General features: G+C 43.6%; 1 protein-coding gene across 3 annotated transcripts; it reads left to right on the forward strand.

Annotated features, from left to right (window-relative positions):
• Window positions 1-397: 397 nt before the first annotated feature.
• Gcnt4 (glucosaminyl (N-acetyl) transferase 4) lies at window positions 398-24,637 on the forward strand. 3 transcript variants are annotated; one of them, XM_047556783.1, is made up of 2 exons: window positions 398-493; window positions 20,481-24,637. In XM_047556783.1, exon 2 carries the CDS (start codon window positions 20,482-20,484, stop codon window positions 21,847-21,849), a length of 1,368 nt encoding a protein of 455 aa, XP_047412739.1. In that variant the 5' UTR covers window positions 398-493; window position 20,481; the 3' UTR covers window positions 21,850-24,637. The 3 variants fall into 3 exon arrangements, with proteins under 3 accessions (XP_047412739.1, XP_047412738.1, XP_047412737.1); XM_047556782.1 differs by lacking the exon at window positions 398-493 and adding an exon at window positions 870-1,000; XM_047556781.1 differs by lacking the exon at window positions 398-493 and adding an exon at window positions 1,387-1,508.
• The last annotated feature ends 677 nt before the right edge of the window (window positions 24,638-25,314 follow it).

Below are 25,314 nucleotides of genomic sequence, written 5' to 3' on the forward strand. Positions count from 1 at the left end.
ATGATGGAGAAAGGAATAAACCAACTGGGAAAGACTAGCTTGCCGCGAGAGACTCCTTAAGTGCAGGAACAGCAAGCACCGCCAGCTTAACTTTAAAGTCAGCATATTTACAAAAACCCGCTACGAAGGACCCCGGAGTCAGATATTGTCAAATTGGTTAATGCCTTGGTGTGTGCCTTCTTTAATGCAATTATTTGGTGAGCGGGAGTAGGGCCGGCTACCGCGCCCTCAGGGTCCGCCACCCTCACCCCCTCCTGAGGATAGAGGACGCCTATTGGGCATACAGGCACTGATTGAAAATCAACTTTGTAGCCTATTTATTGAGCAAAAGGCTCCACCTTCCCACGCTGCTGATAATACTCTGCCAGGCTGCGTAGGACATTCCTAGTCTTACCCATGAGAACATCGCGCCTACTGCCGCGGCTGGAAGATTCCTGCAGTGCCGGGAGCTTCACAGAGCCTAGCGTTCGGGGGGCAGCCAAGAGTCGTGGATGTGAGTCTGCTTTGTCACCGCCCTCTGAGCGACTCTGGGCAAGTCGCTTAGCTCTCCTGACCTCGGATTTCTTGTCTGCTTAATGCAGGGAAGGAAACAAACCTGGATGACTTTAGGGCAGCGGCAGAGAGCTGGGTGGCTCGACCCGGGTGCGGCGAGCGCCTGCTGGAGCGGAGGGCGCAGCGGAACTTCTGTCCCAAGCGCGGCGCGGCGTGGCGCGGCGCGGCGCAGCGCGGGGACCCGGGAGTGCAGGGCGGGGAGCTCCCTCTGCGGGAGCGCAGCGGCGGCGCTCCTCCTTTCTCCACACGTCACGGGGACCGCTTCGCGCTCTCCCACCCCGGGCCGAGGGAAAGCAACTGCCTGGCAGGGCGCGTGGCCGAGGTGGCGACCAAGGCGGAGGGCGCGAGTGGGCCGCCACTGAGGAGCAGGGAGCGCAGCCCGCGGCCCCCACCGGCTTGGCCTCCGCAGCTGCGGGGCCCCTCATTCGGGGCTCCCTGGGTCCCTTGCGTAAGTCAACTTGGCCACGCAGGCAAGAGAGGAAAGCCTGGGGCTGGGGGTGTCCCCTGGTGGTAGGCGCCGTGCCCCTGTTTCAGCCGCTGGGTGGCCGGGCTGCCTCGACCCTCTCCTCGAGACTTTCACTTTTCCCCGGGGAAAACTTCGGCGCCAAGTCCTTCTCGGGGATGGGGGCGTGGGCTTCCCGGGAGGGCCTCCTCGGGATCCCGGACTGATCCCCGACTTGGCTTTGCGCCAGGAGCCAGCGGGTCCCCAAGGGAAATCGGAGGGCGGACCGAGTCGCGGGGCAGGCGGCGACCCCGGCGTACACCTAGCGGATGCCGCAACTTCAGGGCTGCGCGCAGCACCCCAGCCAGCGGCAGGACGCTGCAAAGTTCCCTGAGGCCCTCGCTGGGAAAGGGCAGCGGACGCGACTGGGTGCGGAGTAGGTCCTGGGAGAGCCGAGCGGCGGGACCTGGAGCCGCGGGCGCGTGGGCACCGCTTCCCGACTTCGCCCCGAGAGGTGAGAACACGCCTCTGAACCCCGCTTTGCCGGAAGCTAGACTCCCTCTGTTTCGGCCCTTTCCGAGGGCCACCCAGACGCGCTCCTGGGCTTCGAGAGAGGGACGCGGGGACCGAGAAGGAGCTGATTCCGAAGCTTCTCCTCTAGAGCACTGGGGCATGGGTCGGAGGGGTTTTCTGAAGAGTTCTGTGCTGGTCGAGCTGCGGATCGCGCTTCCCTGGCCGGGCCCTCCGCAAGGACAAGCTTCTGTGCTTTTTAAGGTCAAGTTTTCCTGCCGCAGAGCCCGCGGGAATCGTCCCCCTGCTAAATGCCGGTGTCTCCCCAGGGGGCTGGGAACCTGCAGCGATCCGAGCAGAGTTACAGTCTTTACGTGGGCGAACGGTGCGAGTGGGTGGGTATTGTTTTGTAAATGTTAAGAGCTAAGCTTTCCGGAATGGGGATGCTCTGGAAAACTGGAAAACATCCCTTCGCGGAGCAAACGGAGAGGTGATGTTAGTCCCGGAGCACACCCCAACCCCTTTTGCTTATCGTTAGAATTAAAGTGCAACAAACCAGAAGATTAAGGGAGTTGGGGATAATAGTAATTCTTTTAGATCTCTCAAGTGGTTTGGTAGACATAGAAATCACCCTTTTTGATCTTAGATGCCCTTATTATTAAACCATCTCTCAGCCTGACATTCTAGAATCATAGTTCATTTTGGCAGCTATTGTTGATAGTGTCTTAAGGAAGTAAAATCTTTAAAAGTGAATTATTGCAGAGAACTGTTTCTGTGTTGCACTTTCTAAGGATCCAATTCTGTGTGAGAAATGACCAATTAAGATGTTAAATTATCTTTCACCTGTATTAGGAGAGAAACAACAGCCAAAAAATGGGATTGTGTGGCACCAAATTTTCACTCAGGAAAACTACAAAGAGAGTGCCCTTGGGAGATAGGTTTTTTTTACTCTTTCCTTTAAGAGGCAAGGTTTATAGTGATTTGCTAAATGTCACATCTGCACAGAGGCAGGTAGGGGTGAATAGCATAATTGGGCACTAAGTCAGAGTTGGTGCTGGATGGCTGAGGGGAGAGTGGAGAGAGAACCAGATGAAGCCAGGAGCGATCCTGCGGCAGGATACCTGGTGGGGATGGGGAGGGTGGTGGATGGAGTCTCAGGACAGTTTCCCATCTGAAAGTGTTCTGAAGAGATGTGGTTTCCAAACACAACTCTGCTGCGGTGAGGAATGGATTTGAGGAACCCCGAAAGTAGACAGGGCTGAGTCAGAGGGTCTGAAAGGGTGAGGTGGTGGCAGGGATGACATGGTGGTAGACTCAGCTATGAAATGACTTGGCAACGATTTTGTGCAAGGCATGAGTACAGGAGACTCCCTGTAAGCCTGGGTGCTGCTGTTTACAGAAGCAGGGAGCACTGTTGGAGGAGCAGGTGCCAGGAGAAGAACCAAGCATTGTTAGGTCTGAGCAGCTTTTCAAGGCTCCTGAGTAGAAATGCTTCTCCAGAGGCAGGATGGACAGGCCCTGGCTGAGTCTCCAAAGCTGGCTGGCACCTGTGTCAGGAGTGGTGCTTGAACCCTGGAGTGGGCAAGAGGGGTGTTGACTGAGGACTGGCAACTGCTTCCAGAGTGAGAGGTGAGACAGAGGGATGGCTTTTTTCAGATGAAGCAAATCCACACTTATTTAAATGTGAATGGGCTGCAGCAAGTTGGAAGATGTTGAACATACAGGCCATCTGGAACCCCTGTCCCTTGAAGTGTTAGGTAAAAAGCAATTTGATTGTGATGGTATTTTAATACCAAGCTCACATAACATACTGTCAGTATCTTACAACATTATGAAGCATGTTTGACTGAGCAATTTGAATTTTGACTTTCTAGATCATGCAGATTTAATGTTTCAGGGAAACACAGATGGTGATCACAGAACAAAGCTGCAACATGGCTAGGAGCAAGGCCCCTGAAGCCAGACTTGACCCTATCACTACCTTGCTTGTAATCTGGCACAGGTTTCCTTGGCCTATCTGTCTTAGCTTCCAGGTCTCTGAAGTGTCACTGCCCCTAAGGACGCCTAAAGGGTATATGCTGCATACCTCTTTGTGAACTGGCAGGGACTGCATAGATGCCTCATCCATACACAACACATGCTTCACGTGTGCATCAAGCCTGGCACATAGCAAGTGTTCAGTAAGCCCTGGTGCTGCTGGCTTCATTATGATGATGTCACTTCTGTGATGTCATACCTATCATTTCCAGACATAAAATTTGAGACCTGGAGAATTTTGAAAACTTGGCTAGAGATAAGAGTAGCAAGTTAAGGCCAGGATCTCTTTGGCCTGACTCACAGGCAGGGGCACCTTCTACCTAGCTTGTCAACAAGTGCCAGGTACTGAATGTGGTACAAGATCAACTATAATAGAAGGATCCAGTCACTGCTTGCCAGAATGCAGTGAAGCAAAGCACACATCAGTGGCAACACTTACCCTAGCAATTTAGAGATGCATGTTTGGTATTAATTTGCATTGCTTTGCATGTCATCTTATATATGCATTCTCATATGCTGGTAATTTTCCTAGTAGGAGCTAAAGGCTGAAGCTTCAAGTATAGGAGGGAAAATAAAATTAATCAGGAATTGAGTGCAGCTTTTTCACTCCTAATAGCCTCCTGGGAATGGTGGGCTCAGTGCTTTTAGGGAAAGTATTGGATCCATATTTACTCTTTTTAGAAGATAGGGGAAGCCAGAAACCATTTGATAAAAGCAGGTATTTCTTAACATGCTGTGAAGCTTAATCTACCAAACAAAACAGAAAAACACAAGAAAAGTAGAAGACAACCAGAGAAAAGTTTTATTAAAAAAAAAAAAATGCTAGAAAATGAAGCAGAAACAGAAAAAGAAGTTGACTTTATGGAGCCAAGCTAATAAACACTATGGGTCAAAAGTAAAAGTTGAATTTCTGCTTAGCAGTATGACATTTTAGAACATAATCTTAAATATAAGTGTTTGAGTCTTTAAAACCAATAAATCTCCCTAATTTGGACTTATTGGGAAATGGGCCATTGTATCTTAGTAAAATTGCATGAATGCAGAATAGCAATAACCAAAGAAACAAACTACAGTTCTGTTACTTAAGCAATGGTTCTTAAAGTGAGGTCCCTGGGCCTGCTGCCAAGTAGTACCTGAGGACTTATTAGAAATGCAGATTCTGAGACCACTCAAATCTGCTGAGTGGAACCTCTGGAGATGGGGCCCAGCAACGTGTGTTTTAATGAGTTCTTTAGCTGTTTGGAGCAGCATTCATGCTTCCTGGTTTTCTTACTTTTTCAGCCTTAATCTTAGCTTTTCTGTCTTGTAATCGCCAGCTTCTTGCTGTGCCACTTGACTTCCATGCCTAGCTGACCTAGGAGAGGGTTGAAGAGAGACACAAACCCATTCCTCAGTGCATCTGCTCAGGGCAGAGTAGAGTAGACCTCTACCTGGACCTTCCTTGGTCCAAGTCTAACCTGATGGGAGATGCTTTCTTTCAGCCTTAGTGTTCTGCAGCTCTGTCGTCTCCATGTCCAGGGCCATGTAGGTTTTGTTTCGCTGCCTTTTTCTTCCTTTGGCAGTCTCATACCAAACAAACTGACTCATACCAAATGTACACTCAGCCAAAACACTGAACCATTCTTTACAGATGCTCCTGTGAAGCCACATTTGTCCATCTGGTATGAGTGCAGTTAACTTTCTGGACCTAAGAGTTAGTCTTTGCATTTGTCTCTTGAAGTTCATCTTACTAGATCCACGTCTGACACAATCTGTTTGGATTCTGTTTCTGTCAGCTCACATATAAATTGAGCTTACCTTTGTGTCCTCTGCCCACTTGGCCACTGAGGTCCTGGTCAAGGAATTAATGATGATGTGAGTGTCTTTATTAGTGGCCTCACAGCTAATGAAGCTCAAAACCATGGACTCTTTTGCAGTCCTGTGGTGCCAGCATTGGAAAAATAATAGTCAGCCGCTTGCAGTGGCACACGCCTATAATCCTGACCACTCGGGAGGCTGAGGCAGGAGGATGGTGAGTTTGAAGCCAGCCTCAGAACTTAGCAAGGCCCTAAGCAATTCAGTGAGACCGTCTCTAAATAAAATATACAAAAGGGGCTGGGAATGTGGCTCAGTGGTTAAGCACCCCTGGGTTCAAACATTTGAATCAGTTATTCTAAAGTATTCCCTCTTATGGTTTCCCTTTCTAGGCCCTTGTTCTGTAACTTCACCCCTGGTGTCTGTCACAGCACAGCCATCATTAGCACGTTGTAACTGAATTTGGAGATGGCTTCACTATCCCTGTATTGTTTAAAACATCAGCTTGGAGTTTTATTTTTGTTCTGTTTTGTAGGTGGCATAGAGGTAAGTTTCAGCTTATTTGTAGTCAGATGTAAAAGAACTGAGAAATTTAGGAAGCAAAAAGTGTGCCTATCTTTGCTTTACATTCTAGAACTCAACTTTTATGCTAAAGTCTAGATTTGACCAAGAGACTCAAGTTATCTGATTCTTTTTTAATGTAAAATTTTGCTGATACGAAATTTTGCCGTTAGAGGAACACAGTTCCATAGTACAATGGCACAAGAGAAGTTTAAAAAGGCTAAGAGCAGAACAGCTTTATGGAATGTCTTTAGCCTTGGTTGCTAGAGCTTGAGAAAATGCCTGGAATCCTGCACTGTCACATCGTGGTTCTAGTTCAGTCCCCACACGGCCTCCCCCGACATTAAAATTCCCACCTTAAGCCAAACTTCAGAATCCCCATAGCTGAGCTTGTTTTCCTCCTGCAAGATACTACCAGACTTTTTTTTGGGGGGGTGGGGCACAGTTGTGCTGGAAATCAAACCCAGGCCTTGAGCATGCTAAGCACATGCTCTACCACTGAGCTACACTCACCCCGTACTTGGATGTGATGATCTCCGTCACCATGATAAACAAAACGAAACAAAAAGTGCCTGTAGATAGTAAAGTTCTCTGTAAACTCAAATCTCCCTTGTAAGGGAGACAGAATTTCAACTCTATCCTCTTAGGGTATTTTGCTGTACCTGAGAATTAAATTGATATAAGAAAGACCAATAGAGAAAAGCATACAAATGTAAGAGTCTTACATGACAGCAGAACCCTCCTAAGGAAATGAAGGTCCAAAGAGAGTTAGATGAACACTTACCTTCTGAATTGAACAAAGAGTAGCCAATTATTAAAGTGAGACATGGCCAGAGGCTTAGGCAAGGATGTGAACTGGGTTGGGGAGTGATCTGCCAGGTAAACTGAGTTTAACAGTAGTGCACATTTCCCTGAAAGGGCCTCAACTTTCTATCCTCCATGATAGGAATGATACCTGCTCATTTTGACAGGAACTTCATCTCCTGCTTTTAAGGAACAGTACAGAGTGGATGATCTTGCCCCTCTCTTTTTCGGGGGCCTTAAGTCAAAACAGCAATGCGTCAGAGTGCCATATCTGAGGCAGCATAGTCTTAACCACAGACACCAATACTCTGTACTTCTGTGCTCTTTGGTTGCTTTTCATTCTCTCCTGTCATCTTTTGTTGGTTTTCTAGCTTTTGTTTCCTACTCTAGTCAAAGGGAAATAAACATGGTTGTGCCTTTGAGGAAGGGCTTCTGAGCTGTGCTCAGGCCTGTGCAATCAATCTGTCAGCCCCGGTGGCTTCAACCTGTCCGCCCAGCATTTCTCTGGTGGTCTACAAGAGCTGGCCAGCCCAGGACAGAGCACCTGGCACAGATGGCCACAGAGGGTGGGCAGTTCCACCAGGACGAGGAAGAACCACACCTAGCAGAGCTCCTGCGCTGGCCAAGGTTCCTTTTCTCTTCCCTTTTCTCTGCGACACCACAGCATATTTGGAATGTTTGTGCATTTGCATCCACACCCCCGCATTCCACCTTGGTGGAATAAGAAGGAATGACTGGCTCTGCACAGCCCTCAGCATCGGCAACCTCAAAGGATGAGACCGAAAAGGTATTACGAGAATGGGAGGGAGACCGTGGAGCTGAAGGATGCGGGGCTGAAGAAGAGATCCGAGCAAAGGAACTTCGAGTCAGCACCACCGTGAAGAAAACACAGAATAAGAGAGACATTTCCAAGAACAGCTAGTGACTTGTCCTTTCAGAGAACTATCTCTATATAAACAAATTCAAAGGTAACAAAACAACTGGATTTCTTGGACTGTGTTATCAAGTCATCTAGGACCTCGCTCTTATTTGTCTGTATTCCTTGAGGCAGTTGAGTTTCTAGTCATATTATTCCTTGAATCCAACATGGTACCTCCTTGGCTCATGGTGAATGTTTGCTGGATGGGTGGACAGACAATAGAAGAGGGACAGAAATAGGATACACAAGAATATAAGGGAGACTGGAGTATAGCTCAGTGGTAAAGCACTTGCCTGACATGCGGGAGGCCCTGGGTTTCATCCACAGCACTGGGAAGGTGGGGGGTATATATATATTTATATATATATATGAGTTATATATATGAGTACTATATGAGTTGTATATATACATATACATACATATATATTATATATATGTTACTGAAAAGTGAAGGCAGAGATTTGAACAGATTTGTACACCCATGTTCATAGCAGCATTATTTACAATAGCCAAAAGGTGAAAGCAATATGGGTGTCCATCAGCAGAAGTGGCTGCACAAAATGTGGTTTCTACATTCAATGGCATATTATTCAGCCTTAAAAAGGAAGGAAATGTTGGCACATGAATCAGCCTTGAAGACAGTATATTTAGTGAACTAAACTTGTCAAACATTGGACAAATACCATGTGACTCCTATTAAATGAATTCCTAGGCTAGTCAAATCCATACAGGCAGAAAGTGGAATGGTGGCTGCCAAGGGTGAGAGAGGGGAGGATGGATCAGCCAGTGTTGGATAGAAACTCAGTTTATTTATGTATCATCTATGGCTGCTTTTTTTTTTTTTTTTTTTTTTTTTTTGGGTCCTGGGGATCGAACCCAGGGCCTTGTGCTTGCAAGACAAGCACTCTACCGACTGAGCTATCTCCCCAGCCCAGTGTTGGATAGAGACAGAAGAAGTTCACTGGAGCAGATGAAAATCTGTGCACGGTGGGTGCCTATGGTGAAATATCAAAGTACTTAATACCACAGGTCCTTAACACATAAAAATGGTTAAAGTGTTCAGTGCACTCTATATGCATGTATGGAAGTATCACCCGAACCCCATTAATATGTACAAGTAATACGTGTTAATGAATATTTCTCTGAAAATGGCTAAAGTGGAGCCAGGCACACCTATAATCTCAGCTACTCTGGAAGTTGAGACAGGATTTCAAGTTTGAGGCCCATGTGAAACCAGTCTCAGAATAAGAAATAATAAAAAAATAATAATAATATTTTTAAAAGGTGTGACTCAGTGGTAGAGCTCTTGCCTAATATTCGAAGCCCAGAGTTCCATCCTGGCACCACCAAAAAGGCAAAAGTGATAAATTTTGTTATGTTTTACCTCAATAATAGTAATAATAAAAGAATACTCTTATGAGCAGTTAGTTCATAAGTATGGAACAATAAAGTGAAAATATAGACTAGAGAGCAAAGATAGCAATGACTCCAGAATTAGATCTGTGCCAGATCTAAGATCTTAGAAATGTGTTATCTGAATCCTGGTACCGAGAGAGACTCAAAAGGTTTTAATCTTGTCCACTCTCCATTATCCCCATAATTGTCTCTTAAAGAACAAAAACAAAAACCTTTCCACTTTGAAAAATTTCAGGCCTGCAGACAAGTTATAAGAATATCATGGTGGGCGTCCATCTGATTCCCTCCCCCTCGACCATGAGGAAGCTTTTGATGTGGCTTCAGTCCAGTCTGCCTCCTGGAACTGCATGGCTGTTGCCTCTCGGGGATGGTTTCTGGGCGTAGGAGTGGGTGAGGCACTTTGAGCATGAGCCCGTGCTGGTTTGCAGAACAGCATCTGGTCAGTGATACTCAGCTGGTTCAAATGCCTTTGATCCTGACCATCGTGCAACGCTGTGCTAGTCTGGTTTTTCTACCAGAACATACCCAGCCATTAGCTTGTTTAGTCATCCCAGTAACCACGTGATCAGTGCCCTGGTTCCTCTCATAAGCAGAGGCTAACTGGATTCTGGCATCTTGTTAATGGCAGACTCATTAATGTATGCAGAGGTGAAGCAGGAGGGTAAGACAGAGGCGGGTGAATGTGTGGCAGGGAGAAGAGGAATTGGGTCAGGAAGAAGGGGTGCAAAGGGACATTCAGGAAATGGCTCAGAACTACTCCAGATGTTTTGAGTGATATTTGTATGATACTGACATCTTGGAGAAAAAAAAAAAAAAAAAAACTAGCCCTGAAGTCTCTCTTACATAAGAAGCTCTCTAGAAGACACCCCACCTGCAAGGTGACCTTTGGAGATGAGGTGACCTGGAACCAGAAATCTTACACAGAGGATTGCCATACACCGAAGGATGCTTAACTGAGCATGGTGAGCGAACTGCAGTTCTGGCCAACATCAGAGTTAATTTGGTAAATCTTGCAGACTGCCTTCCTTCAGATGTTTACCTAAAGCTTCCATCTGCCTCCAAATATAAATGGATGAGAAGTTCAGCATATTTGAGGCATATTTTTGCACTTGGCTATATACAGGATTATACTGTTGTACAAGTAGATACTTTAATCTGGTTTAAATTTAATTTTGCTCTTGAGTGTGTGAATGTGTGTTAAGCATTACCCTTTCCCTGGGGCCATCTTTCAAAGGGCAAGTTGCCTAAACATAGAAGTGTTTATTTTTCTCATGTAGCAAGAATTCAGGGTGGGTGTTCGCTGCTGCTCGTTCAGTGGCTTGAGGATTTGGGGGTTGAGGTCTCCAACAGTCTTTTGGTCTGAACCTCATGGTTCCAAGATGGCTGCTACAACTCTCACCATCATGTTAGAGTTCCAGCAGAAAAATGGAAGAGGGGGAGGAGGAGACAAAAATGGCATGCTTCCCACCTGAAAATCAAGCTCCTTTAAAAAAACTTTCTCAGACATCCCACAGTTTATTTCACTAACAGCTCCTCTACAATGGAAGTTGAAGAAGAAATCTTTTAGAGACATGTTTCTGCCACCAACAATAAAGAGGTTCTCTTTGTAAAGTGAAAAGGGAGGATAGATGTTGGAGGGTAGCTGGTGGTCCACCAGAGTCCATTTCTGAATTTAATTTTACTGATCTGTCTGTTTGGGCACTGGCCCATGCTGTTTTAATGTCATCATCCATTAGAAAATCTGAGAGCTGGCGTTTCTTCTGCTTTCCATAGAGATACTATGTAAGGGCTGCTTAGTAAGCTAAGTAGTCACTGTACTTGTGTATTCTAATTCCTGCCTATTGAGACCTGCTGTCTAGATGGGAACCATTGCTAGAATGCTTTCTTGGAGGAGGTGCCAAATGCAGGGAGAGCTTCCTGCAGGCATTTCTAGATTGGACTTTTAGTAAGACAAAAATCACTGCTTTTAAAATTCCTATTTTAGTAGAATATGCCCAAGCAACTGCAGATTTTTACTTCTTCTACCCCTTTCACTTAATTTTGAATTCCTGGGTCTTAATTTTATTGTGCCTATATACACACAAGATCTGAGGTCAATATACACATTTTTAAACCAAGAAGCATAGGTCTTTGGCTAAATGGTGAAACCAAGCCCAGAGTGACTGATCTTGAGGCTTTTGGTTAAGTGTGGAAGCATATTGAAGTCTCCGGCTGAGCTCCCACCATATTGGCAGAACACAAACACAAACAAGCTAATGGGAAATGGAGTGTGTCTAATCCATTCACCAGCAGCTTGGTCTGGCCTCGAGCCATTCCTGACCTTGATACTGTTGATTCACGTCCATTTGTCCCTATACGGCCTCCACAATGTCGTCATTTGAGAACATTAGGTATCTTACTCTAAAGGCACATGTGGAAACCAGTTACCAGTACCTTTTCAGCTGACCGCAGAACCTTTGAGGAATTAATTTTGGCCAGGACAAAATACAGAGTTAGCCATATAAATGCTTCCAGAGATTTCTGGGGAAGGAGAAAAAAAATCATGCCCATAGATTTTGGGTGGGGAAAGTTATTTTCTTTCCAATACTTACATTTTTTAAAAATAGATGTATTTTTCAATTTGGTTTTTCTACTTTATTGGAAAAGAAGCCAAAATATTCTCAACCCACATTTTAAATTTAGAACATGAAACATAACATGTATTTTGGTTTTATGTTGTTCCCCAACTAAATGAAATGAGAAGGGCAGAGAAGGGAACCCTAGAAGGAAGGAAACTTCTGTTTGATAAAGCTGGAGAAGCAAAGATCTCATAAAGAAATGATCTTTTGGGGAACCCTTTTTGCCTAAAAATGGGTAAACATTGAATGTCAGCTCTTTTCATCAAGCTAAAATCTGAGCGCATAGGTATTTTTTGAAATCTGCCCTTCTTACTAAAAAACTTTTTCTCTACAGAGAAAAAAGTTTTTGTTTTGCTCGGCAATGAAGGTCACGAATTATTACAAAGTAAAAACATTTCATTGGTTTCATTATTGCATTTTAGACTTCCAGCTAAAGACTTCTTAGCCATCCATATGGCTTTGCCAGCTAAGATACACTCTCAGCTTTTGATGTTTACCCTGTGAACAGATGAGCTAGAGCCCAGAATTGAGTCTGTTCTCTTCTAACTGGCGTGACTATAAAAAGGCGATTGAACTTGGCACTCTTTTGCTAGACTTCTGCTGCCCAGAATTCTTAGGACCATGAGGGACCACCAGCTGGTAAATACATCCTGATGTGGGTTGCTCATATCCCATGCAAACTATTCCCTGAGATTCTTCCCAAACCTGACAGGCTCCAGTGACATTACTAGTTGGAAGAATTATAATCTAACGAGGCAGATGACAGTGATTTTCAAAACCAAAATTTCCATCAAAGCCTGTATTTTACAGCATTGCAGGTGAAGTAGTCCTTTATCTAAGGAAGGTCAGGACCATAGTCTTTGTACTTGCAAATGGAAGCAAACTGCCTAGAGAGAAAGCTATCAATTGTGACGTCTTGTACAGGGAGCTCAGACAGAGTCCCCTTGGAGGAGAGCCAGCCTAGTTCACCCAGCTGGGAAACACCCAGCTGTGATCTTGGCAACAGAACGCAGCAAAAACCCTGATGGAGAGTATGTCCTGGGTATTCACGTTGCTGCAAAATCCTTACTACTGCTTTACTGGTTACAGGGTTCTTATGATGATGGCCAAACAGGGACCCACAATGAATCACTGCAGTTTTGCAACATCTGGAGAATTCCCTCTAGAAGATTTTGAACCTGAGAAGAACCTTATAGCTTCTGCAGTGGAGTGTTACAGATGCTGTTTAAGCTCTGCATGGAATGGGTTGTGCTCGAGGATGCCTTTCAAAATTCTTTGGTTATCAGTCTTCCAAAAAATGTTGAGCATACTGGGGGAAAAAAAGAGAAAACAACTCAAAGGTTAACTCAAAAACTCTCCCTGACTCTGAGACAGGTATATCTACATAATTCTGAAACTCCAATGAACAATTTTGAAACTTCAGTAAAAACTTTTAACCAAAAGGAATGTTGTCAAATAATGAAAAACAAATAATAATTGGAAGGTCAGACTAGAGAGAATAATAAATGTTTTTGAAAAATAAAGTGAATAACACGTGGACTCCTTTTTAGTTTTTGCAAGAAGTCTTTCCTCTCGCGGAGGTTTTCGTACCTACTTAATATAGAAATTTGCGAGCCCAAATTGTCTTTTATTTCCTACAGTTCTTTCACGTGCATTCTGTAATAACACTATGAGATAGAAAAACTATTTTCCCGTTTCTCACATGGGAAGTAAAGACTTGCCCAAGATTAATGGTTTGCTAGGTTCAATTGAGAATTTTTTGATGGCAGATCCCAGACTAGAACTCAGGTCTTCATTTGTTCCATTGAGCAACAACCCAATGACAGGAATAGATGCAGAGGATGGAGTAGTGAGCAAGGCCTTCAAGGAAGGTCCAGGCAGGACAGGGTCCAGGGGAAACTGGTCTAGACTTGGGCATAGCAAGTACAAAGGTCCTGAGGCAAGGAAGAGGCTGATGTCCTGGAACTCTTATAAGACTGGTGTTACCGAGAGCTTAAGAGAGAAAAAGAGAATAAGATGAACTTGTGGAAAAAGGCAGACCTGGGGACTGCTGGGCTTTATGGTCAGGCAAGGGATTTCTGATTTTATTCTACATGAAGAGAAATCCCAGCAAAGGGTTTTATGTGGGGCTAAGTAGGGGGGGTTGGTCAAACTAATGTGTTTAAAAATCATTTTGGCTATAGTACAGAGGATGGATCAGAGGAAAATGAGAGAAGCCAGTTGGGAGATTGTTTTGTACCCAAGCAAGGGTGGATGCTGGCTTGGATCAGGGTGGTTCCCACAGAGTAAATAGAAGTGAAGTACGTTTTTTATGTAGAACCAAGAGGGTTCTTCTACTGCCAAGGCATTGAAGAGGTGCTGTCAAGCTGTGTTTAACAACAAAGGCTCTGAAATTGGACCACAGTTGAAAATTCTAACCCCGCAGCATACTAGCTATGTGACCTAAGGTAAGTTACGTATCTCTGTGACTCAGTTTCTCAATCTGAAAAAATGGGGAAATGATGGTATCTATCTCAGGAGCAGAATAAGTAAGTCAATGCAAATAATGCTAACACTCAGCACGGACCATTAAGAAAGCACAGGTACGTGTCCACACACTGGCAATAGGAAGCCTTTTGTTGACTTTGGCCAGAGTGGTCTCAGTGGAGGGGAGCAGGGAGATAGGCTGGACTGAATGCCAGCTTAAGGGCCTGGAGAGTAGGGGTTGGAATCCTTCCTTCTTCCACTTGGTAGAGAGAAGTTGGACATATTGCTGTGATCTAAATGTGTCCTCCCCAAATTCACATGTGGAAGCTTAATTGCCAATGTGATGATACCAAGAAGTGGGGCCTCTAGGAGATGATTAAGCGTGAAGGGTGGAGCATTATGAATGGAATTCGTGACCTTATAGAAGAGGCATGAAGGAGCAGTTCTCCCTGCTAGCATTTGCCCTTCTGTCTCCCCTCCACCCCACGTAAGGGCACAACAACAAGGCGCCATCTTGGAGGCAGAGAGTGAGCCTTCATCAGACACAGATCTGAAACTCGATCTTGGATTTCTCAACCTCCTGTACTGTGAGAAATAAATTACTATTACTTATAAATTACCCAATCTAAGGTATTTTGTAAAACACACATGTAAGGGGGGAATATGTTCCCAGCATCCCAGGAATGAAATGGGGTTAATTGGATGGTAGCCACCTTTGAAGGGGGAAGTCACCTTTAAACTCCTTTTTAGTTTTAAGATTTTACTTCTAGACTTCTTCAGGAACTGTGAGTTAATTAATTAAGCATTGGTGATGAAGACCTAGAAAAGTGAATTATATTATTTGGGTTTTTTTCGCCCTATTGAAAAGTATGTTGTCTCTTTTAGAAATTGTGTACTTGCTAATAATTTACAGACCCACTTTAGGGAAGGGCTCATTCACAGAATATTGTGAAATGAAAGGAATAGGGCTGTGCCTATGTAGGAAGACTGCCTTTAAAAAGTCAACCAAAAGGGAGGAAAGTGTGTGTTCATTACAAGCAGCCTAGAAAGACATGCTGTCCACAGTGCCGGTGTCAGATCATTGCTGAGCTTCATTTTCTTCTATAGACTTTTCTGACTTACTGATTTTTTTTAATGAAGGTGTTTACTTTTATAAATAGGGAATGGAAAACCTTTTCTTTTCCTTGTAGAAATTGTAGCCTAATTATTTGAGGGTTGCTTGGCTTAGTTCCTGTTGAATTATTGACTCAGGCACACCATTCTTGGGTTTTGAGTAGTTGCTATTTACCCACTATGGTGTGATAATTATTTGCCTTTGAAATCTTCCCTCCAGAACAATGAGTATATAAGGTCATCAAGAAACTTGTCTGTCTACTCCTTTGCACAACTCTTGGGATGCTGTGGGGGTGTTGAGGAGGTGCATCTGGACTGAGTCATCCTCCCACCCACCAGTCTTAGTCTAAAACATCCTCAGGTTTGGCAATGAGCAAGTCATCAAGGGCAGAATCAGGGACCTCACTGAAATCAAGTAGCTGCAGCAGAAGGACCTTAGTTTGTTCAACTAGACCAGGGTTATTGGTATTTTTTGTTTTGTTTTTAGTGTAGCTGTCTTTATATTACTGTCCTTAAGTGATCATTCTTCTTTGTAAGACTTTAGAAAGAAATGAAAGTCTGATATTTCTAAGTCAATAAGCTCTTCATAGCCTGTTTTTAATAAAAGTGACATATAATAAAACAAAGTTTAAGAAGATTAAGGTGGCCCAAAGAGGGAATATTCTCCTGGAAAGAACTTTCTCCCAGAACACTTTCTCAAACAATTAGTAATCCTCAGACAGCCCAAACTGCATTACAGATTACTACAAGAAGAAATAACTCAGTAACTCCCTGGTGACAGGAGATGAAACGAGTGTCACTGGTGGCAGAATCCCTCAGGACAAACTTGCTTGCTTTTCCTCTGATCCCGATGGCTGAGGACTGACTAATCTCTTCCTTCGCTCTGTGTCCCCAGCCTCTGGCTGCAGGAACAGAGTTGACTCATAGCAGACTCTCCTCTTATCCTCCATGTAAATCATTTCTTAAACTGGGTGGAAGGTCTCAGGACTTCCAACATGGTGTTAAGTTCCCTTCTGTTTGTGCTTTAGCACAGTTTGATAGGACATAGGAAGGACAAAATTAGTCAAGGGCTAAACTGTCGTGGGAAATAGAGGATTTTTTAAATTTGTATTCTAAGAGAAGGTGCTGGATGGAGAGGTGAGAGTATTTCTGGAACAAGACACTCTGGGTTCAGTTTTCAACTAAAGCACAGTCCACATCTGTGACCTTGGACAGTTTTCAATTGCCTCGTGTGCCTCAGTGTTGTCCTTTCTCCAAAAAGAGGGATTTGGACAGTACCTGCCTCACTGATCTGTTGAAGGGTCTGAGTTGTCACATGTAAAGTATTTAGGCTAGTGCCCCAAGGAACCACTGTTTATTGAGTGGTTCTACATTAATAATGATATTAAATTAGTATGGAAGATGGGATGGAAATATTCAGGCACTAATGCTAAAATACTGAACTTATGTGGAGACTTTGGGGAAAACAGGAGATAGATTGACAAACAGCAACAGGGCCGGGGCCTGGGCTCAGTGGTAGAGCTCTCGCCTCACAGGCACGAGGCCCTGGGTTCCACTCCAGCACAGCAAAAAAAAAAAAAAAAAAAAAAAAAAGGTGGCAGCGGGGGACAATAAACCACGGGTCTGGACAGGCTTTGTGAGGAAGTGCTTGCCATCAATGAGTAGGAGTAGCAGGGCAGTTTGGAAAGTGAGCTGACCAGAGGACAAGGAAGCAGAAGGCATAGCCAGCATTGACCAGGCAGTCATGGTCTGGAGCTGTGCTAGAGGGCTTTGCAGGCCTTCCCTCCTTTAACTGCCACGGATGTTCTACCGGTGAGGTGGGATGTACAGAGGCCAAGGGATCTGTCTGAGGTACAGGTGCTAGGTAGGCCGGCCCTAAGCTGAACTGCAGGGCCTCCAAGGGCAAGCTGAGCCCTTGCCCCTTGGCCAGAATGTGTCATGGTGGGACCATGTGTGGCTTCCTCTTTTGCTCAGCACCTGAGCAACGTCTTAGCTCTGAGCAGCTTTGTCCTTTAACATCACCTCCTACCTTGATCCGAAGAGTTGAAAGGCAGTCATTTTTCAATATTGCATAAAATTCTCTCATGAATTCTTTCCCTTAAAATATAAGTTCAGCAAGTCCTGTGTAGTTTACTGGAAAAGCCCCAAGTCTGGAGACAGGAAGCTGGGCTTGGGGGAACGGAAGGGCCTCTTAGGACCACTGAGCTCAATCCTCCTGTGGCTAGGAATTAGCCTCTCTAATTCTCACTTTGAGACAAAAGAATGGGTCCTCAGAGAGGTTAACTAGTTCAATCAAAGAATTTAACTATCAAGTGCCACTCTAGGCACTCAAGCCCAGGTCTAAGGCATCCTGAAGGCCAGCTACCTTCTCTCTCCCTAGTGTCCTGACCTATGTGAATTGCATGCATGCAATTCTTGGTCCCTAAACGAAGTCACACTCAGAACTTTTCTCCTCAGTCTCCTTCCACCATTCTTGATTTATCATTCCCTTTCTTTCCCTTGGAGAGGTAGCCTCCTACTCCCTTACAGGTCTGGGCTTTAAAATGGCCAACTTAAGAAGAGTTTTTTGAAAAGCTGCAGATGGGTGTAGCCAGTTGGCCCTGGATGCGGTTACTCACCTGGGTGCACTTAACTGCAGTATATTGGTGCTCCTGCTGCTTCCTGAGAGACTCTAGCAGTGCCTGGGAGAGCTGGGGAAGAAGCCGGTTTGGGGAAATGCTTCATGCAACATCCCCGTTGGGAATCTAGTGGGGAGTAGTTTTTATTGAATTGTTGTAGAACTTCTTCCACCTGAGCTACAGCCACCAAACCTTGCTATTATTTTCTCTTACGGTCCTGTCGTCAGCACTTGGAACTGGTACCTGTGTGGCGATAAACTCCACAGGTCACATTTTCTTGTTTGCTTGGTTAGGTGGGAGGGGAAATACCCCTTCTCCCACAGGAAGTAATTGTAAGAGTACTCCTTGCCAGCAAAACGCTTGCCGGCTTCCTGCCCAGAAGCCCTTAAGAGGAAAAGAGCCAGTCCAGAGGAGTTTGCAGAAGTTGGCATTGCTAACCTGGTCTCCTAGGAAACCTGGGGCCCGCTTGAGGGTCAGCCTTAGCCCCACCCACTCTGGTCAGACCTGGGTCAGGCCTCAGGAATTCCTTCCTTTCTACTCTGGAGGCCTCTGGACTTCCTGGGGTAGGTGGCAGGAAAGGGGTGGGGCTGCAATGGGCAGGTATCAGTCCCACCCACCTGCACCCTTGCAACTGGCGACCCCAAGGCCTGGTTTTCCCTAAAGAGGCCACTGAGAGGGGCAAAGGGTGTTACACAGAAGCCCTTGGTGGTGGGGGAACCATGCTGAGGTTGGGGGCCTTTGTTTTTTCTCTTACCTCCTGCTATGGTGGTTAGTTAGTTACTGCCTCCTATACCCCTGCTGACTTCTGGCCACAGCTGGAAAGAGGCCAAGGAATGCTTTAAGATTTGATAGAAACTTATTCACACCAAAGGGCATTGCATCTTTACTTATGTAGGGAGAGGAATGGTTTTCTCTCAAAGGACTTTCTGGCCATGGTTAGCAGACACAGGGGTTTTATTTTGACTTGGGACAGGGTAGCATTGGAGGGGCGGCTTGTTTAAAGAATTTCAAAGTCTGACCCAAAGGCTGACAAGATTTCCCCCTCAGCAAGGCCTTTGCGAACATAGTTCAGAGAGCCAGGAAACTGGGCTGTCCCTGAACCCTGCCTTTCTTGGAAATTCATGGTCCTTCCTGCCTGGGAAAAACTCGGAGTTGACAGCCAAAGCTGGTTAGGGGAAGATCCTCACAGCACCTCCCAACTCCCTTCCAAAGGTCCCTGCCACCTTCCCTCTCCGGGCAGGTGGTCCTGTCCTGAGGTGCCCTCCCTGTTTGTGGAGGTCTAATCAGGATCTGAAAGTTGAACTTAAGATAGGTATTCCTTTTTTTTTTTTTTTTTTTTTTAAGTTGTAGGTGGACACAATACCTTTATTTTATTTATTTATGTGGTGCTGAGGATCGAACCCAGTGCCCCACACATGTGAGGCAAACACTCTACCACTGAGCCACAGCCTCAACCCGGATAGGTATTCCTTTTGGCCTCAGGTAAATCATTCAGATCTCTGAAGACCTCTGAATACATTCATTCTCTAGACCTATGCCCAAACCAGAGCAATCCTTCCACAAATATACTAAGGAGAAAGGCAGAATATACAAAGCACATAGTGCAGTTGGCCCCCCACATTTGTAGCTCCTCATATGTGAATTCAACCAAACTTGGGTCCAAAATATTTGGAAAAGTAAACTCCAGAAAGTTTTATAAAGCAAAACTTGAATTTGCTGTCTACCAAGTACTATGCTGGATCACATGAATGAAGTGATGGGGAGGGATTGTGTGAGGTATTAGAAGTAATCTAGAGATGGTTGAAAGTATGCAGGAGATTATGGATCTGTAATATGCAAAGGCTGTGCTATTTCCTATCAAGGACTTGAGCATTTGAGGGTTTTGATATCCATAGAAATCCTGAAATCAGTTCCCCACAGGGCTAAGGAATTTGTCTTCCAATCTCTTTGGTAACCAACATCTCTCAAATTAAGTATAGTTAACACAGAATTTCAGAAAATACCACTACTGTGCACATTTCCATTTCCTTATTTCTGGACTCTTTTTAAGGGCAAGAATCTTGTTTTATTCATCTTTGGGTCCAGCATTCTGCCAGGCATGTGGTAGGTACCTGTTTTAATCAGCTTTTTGCTGCTGTGACTAAAAGACCTGACAAGAACAATTGTAGAGGAGGAAAGGTTATTTAGGGGCTCACAGTTTTAGAGGTCTCAGTCCATAGACAGCCAGCTCCATTCCTCCGGGCTTGAGGTGAGCAGGATATCATGGAGAAAGAGTGTGGTGGAGGAAAGTGGCTCACATGATGATCAGAAAGCAGAGAGAGAGTGATTCCACTTGCTAGTCACAAATATATACCCCAAAGGCATGCCCCCATGATACACCTCCTCCAGCCACATCCATCCTGTCCTCAGTTATCACTGAGCTAATCCCTTCAGGGGAATAATTCACTGATTGGGTTAATGCTCTCATAACACAATCATTTCTCCTCTGAACCTTCTTGCATTGTCTCACACATGAGATTTCGGGGGATACCTCACATCCAAACCATAACAGCACTCAATAAATTTTGGATAAACTGAATTCTCTTAACACTTAATATTAATTAATATTTATCTCCTTTTTCCTCTTACAGAATGAAGATATTCAAATGTTGTTTTAAACACACCCTACAGCAGAAAGTTTTCATCCTGTTTTTAACCCTATGGCTGTTCTCCTTATTAAAGCTTCTAAACGTGAGAAGACTTCTCTTCCCTCAAAGAGGCATTTACTTAGTTGAGTACTCCTTAAGTACCTCCCCTTTTGTAAGGAACAGATACACCCATGTTAAGGATGAAATCAGGTATGAAGTCAACTGTTCAGGTATCTATGAACAGGAACCTTTGGAAATTGGCAAGAGTCTGGAAATAAGAAGACAAGACATCATCGACTTAGAGGATGATGATGTTGTGGCATTGACCAGTGATTGTGACATCTATCAGACTCTGAGAAGGTACCACCAAAAGCTAGTTTCAAGGGAGGAGAAAGGATTCCCAATAGCTTATTCTCTGGTTGTCCACAAAGATGCAATTATGGTTGAAAGGCTTATCCATGCTATATACAACCAGCACAATATTTACTGCATCCATTATGACCTTAAGTCACCTAACACCTTCAAAGTTGCAATGAACAATTTAGCTAAGTGCTTCTCCAATATTTTCATTGCTTCCAAATTAGAGACTGTGGAATATGCCCACATTTCCAGACTCCAAGCTGATTTAAACTGCTTATCAGACCTTCTCAAGTCTTCCGTTCAATGGAAATATGTCATCAACTTATGTGGACAAGATTTTCCTCTGAAGTCAAATTTCGAATTAGTGTCAGAGCTGAAGAAACTCAATGGAGCCAATATGTTAGAGACAGTGAAACCACCTAACAGTAAAATGGGAAGATTCACATATCACCATGAGCTCCAACAGGTGCCTTATGAATATGTGAAGCTACCAATAAGGACAAACATCTCCAAGGAAGCACCCCCTCATAACATTGAGATATTTGTTGGCAGTGCCTATTTTGTTTTAAGTCAAGCATTTGTTAAATATATTTTCAACAACTCCCTCATAAAAGACTTTTTTGCCTGGTCTAAAGATACATACTCTCCTGATGAGCACTTTTGGGCTACCTTAATTCGGGTACCAGGGATACCTGGGGAGATTTCCAGATCGGCCCAGGATGTGTCTGACCTACAGAGCAAGACCCGCCTTGTTAAGTGGAATTATTATGAAGGGTTTTTCTATCCCAGTTGCACTGGCTCCCACCTTCGAAGTGTGTGTATTTATGGAGCTGCAGAATTAAGGTGGCTTATAAAAGATGGACATTGGTTTGCTAATAAATTTGATTCTAAGGTGGACCCTGTCTTGATTAAATGCTTGGCAGAAAAGCTTGAAGAACAACAGAAAGAATGGATCACTACGTCTTCAGAAAAGTTATTTATGGATAAAAATCCGACAATCGTATCATCATAGTAAAATCAAGATGGAAATAAGAGGGCATCTGATACTTGGAGTTAAAATGGAATTGTATATTATGCCAGGCCCAACAGCATCTGAACTTTATCTTCAAGTCGTCTAAGGTTCCATGCACTAAGGAAAGCCACCTAGACTTTGATCATACGAGCCTAAAGTTTTTTTTTTTTTTCAATGTTTGTTTTTGCTTGTGATCTCACTGAGCTAAATCAGAGATCTTAAGCATTCAGTCAGTCATCAAATATTTATTGAGCACCCATCTGTGCATCGGGCACATTTTCCAGAAAACATTCAGGAATTAAATCCTAGTTGTAATGAGTTGCACAATGCCCTCAGGAAGCGATGACCTACCCTCATCTCACGGCAACCTCAGTATCTTCATGTTCTCCACATGACAATGAGGATTCCACTGAAGAAGCTTCTGGAGTATGTGGCAATCATATAGAACACCCATTTCAGGATGGGGTAAAAGCACACTGACCAGCATCAGTCCGTCTCTTAGTTCAGCTCCCTAAATGTTTCTTAACCATTAGAATATTAGGAGGAGAGACTCCACTACCTCAGAGACGCTCAAAGAATTGTCCAATTGCTTGCTTGCCAAAGCATAATTTACCTTTTGGTGCCTCATGTATTCAATTCAGGGCTGAGGGAACTCTGTTGGTGTGGCATTTATAGTGTATGAAAGTCAAGGAAGGAGGTGGGTTGGGAGGTAGGGGAACTGGGTCAAGTGGTGCCTGAAGAGGAACAGAGAAAAAGGGTTATTCAACTTTTGTATCATGTTACACAATGGCGTCATGAATGGCTTCCTTTCTAATTCAGCCATTTCTTCAAACACATTTATTGATGAAAAATAAGAACTGATTAACAGTTCAAAGTGTCATACACCAGAACCTTAAACCTACATCTTCCACTTCGTAGGTTATCATTATAGGTAAGCTCCTTTATAATGGAACACTTCCTATGGAATTAGTACAATTCTATTTAACGGAACTATCAAGTCACTACATTTTCTTGAAAACATTAACATGGAATATGATGGTTTTTTAAATTAACTATTATGGTCATTTAAAATGTTTTCTTCTCTGGGAACTGTCGAAGTGGAATCCAAACTTAAAATGATAAAAACTCTCATTTCAGTTTTCCTCTCAACTTAGATCCAAAGAGAAAAAGCTAATTTTCCTAAGGACAAGAATATTTATTAATGCTATTTTGTGAAGCCCACACCTGAGAGAACTATTGTATAGGTATAGTAATTGTAAGTGCTGGAGCAGGGTCCTAAGAACAGGCTGTATCACTTTCACCAGGCTCTTGGAAAGCCATGAACCCCTGTAAAAATTTTGATTTTTTAAAAAAATTTTGTGTTTTCAGGGCTGGGGATAAAGCTCAGTTGGTACAGTGCTTGCCTTGCATGCACAAGGCCCTGGGTTCAATCCCCAGCACTGAAAAAAAAAAAAAAATTGTGTTTTCCATGTCAGCCTCACTAACAAAGATGTGTTAATTGAGTCCAAAATCAGACTGTTTAGAAATTTGAAATGCTAAATGTTTTTTACATTTCCAGATTCTGCACATAGAATGCACTTATTTCAAAGTTCATGACACTAACTGCCAAGTGGCACCATTGTTTCTCCCCCTTTCTTTTTTTCTTTAACTTGTTTTTTATCTTCTTTTTGTGTCACTTTCAAATTGCGTCATTCTTCAGAAAACAACCATTACCAAGCTCCTACTATTAAAAATCAGTCCCTGTTTTAGAAAGCTAAGTTCTGCAGAGGACCTGCACCAGTCTGTTAGTGCGTGAGACTCTGGACAAGCAAAGTCACTTTGATCCCCCTGAGCCTCAGTCCTCCTGGTGTTTGCATTGAGCACTTGGACGCCTCTCCTGGCTTCCCGCAAGGCCTTTGTGAGAATCAACTGAAATAGTATCTGAAGTGGTCTGAAAATGGGGACGAATTTTGAAATATGAGAGAGTACTAATAGTATAAGGCAAACATAGGTCCAACCCCATTGTGAGATTTACTTTCTCTGAAAAACCTTTGAAATATAAAAGGAGGCCATCGTTGCAGAGGTAACTTCTGTCACCAAACCTAGATCTGTGAAAAGCCTTGTCACCATGTTTGGGGGTTCTGATGAAGACGATAGGATTAGCAAATTTGTCCAGTAGCTTAGATTGGACAGAGGAGTAGATATACTTTTCCTACCACCCAGGATTAAATATACAAAGTCCCATTGAAGTCTTGGTTTTTACACCTTTGGTCATCAAAATAGATGTAAATGCTGACAGATTAATGTCAACCTCCTGGGCCAGTGTCCTGCCCCTCCCCTGTTAATTGCGAAGTGTCCCAAGTTGCTCATCACTTTAATGCTGTAGTCTAAAGGATGAAGAAGATAAGAGGTGGCAGTGCCTTCTTTTCCCTTTGACACATTTCTCTGGACTTGTTCCTAACATTTCAGGGAGCTTGTCGCTTCACACTCTTTTGCCTTGGGGATCCTGCAGATTCCCTGTATGCCTTCAAACCTGATTCTTCCCTCAAACCTTTGGGTGTGCTTCCCTTCCTGGTCTGAGAATGTTCTTCAGCCTGTGTTTTATAGTTATGCTTTGTAAAAGTATTTATTGACTCTAGACTCTTAAGTTACTTAGAGATAAGACCAGGAACTTGGAGTTGTAAATTATATGTGGGTATTAGACAATATTAACAATGAAAGAGCTACCAAGATATGTCTATATTATGTGAATAATCTACTGTAATATATATAAAGATCAGTATTGCTGCTATTTTTAATGTTTTACTTATTTTAAATGAAATATATATATATATATATATATATATTTAAATTTGAAGATTTCTCTTACCTTCCAGAATGTAAAGATATGCATACAGACACATATTTTGACATAGTTCATGGGGAATAAAAATGACAATCTGTTTAGGGAATGTAAAGTGATTGTGTCCTTATGTATGTTACAACTATCATTTTTGTTTATGATGAAATAAGAGTTTTGATTTTTTAAAATTTTTTATCAACTGGTCTTTAAATTTCCTTTGTTGTTGTTGTTTGCTGTTTTAGAAATAAATTTCCCATTATATAAGTTTTAAATTGATTGGTGTTTCATTTTTGTATTGTGCTGGCATAGATGTTAATTTTCTGGATATTGTCAAATGTGCTCCAAAAAACAAACACCTGGGATTTATGATCTTGTTATTCTCTGGTTGTGCTGGTTCCTCAGAAAAATTCTTTCAATTTATGGCACTTGCCCAATATTTGAAGAGTAGAGTTCATTATACTACAGTGTAAAAGAAAGTCAGCCTGTGTGTTACACACAGAATATAGGACCAGGAACTTGTTTAATTTGGCAAAGTCGCCAAGAATCTTCCAAGGTTGACCTGTCTTCATTTTTCTTCAGATTGATTTCTCTTAAGATTAACACTGGAGGTAAATATTCTTGTTCACTTGATTACTTTACAGAAG

This window comes from Sciurus carolinensis, chromosome 6 (genome assembly GCF_902686445.1).
Source record: "Sciurus carolinensis chromosome 6, mSciCar1.2, whole genome shotgun sequence".
In the NCBI taxonomy this organism is placed as follows: Eukaryota; Metazoa; Chordata; class Mammalia; order Rodentia; family Sciuridae; genus Sciurus; species Sciurus carolinensis.

What these genes read in the sequence shown, in the direction of transcription:
- Gcnt4 (XM_047556783.1), top strand. Translation starts at nt 20,482, where the DNA reads ATGAAGATATTCAAATGTTGTTTTAAACACACCCTACAGCAGAAAGTT.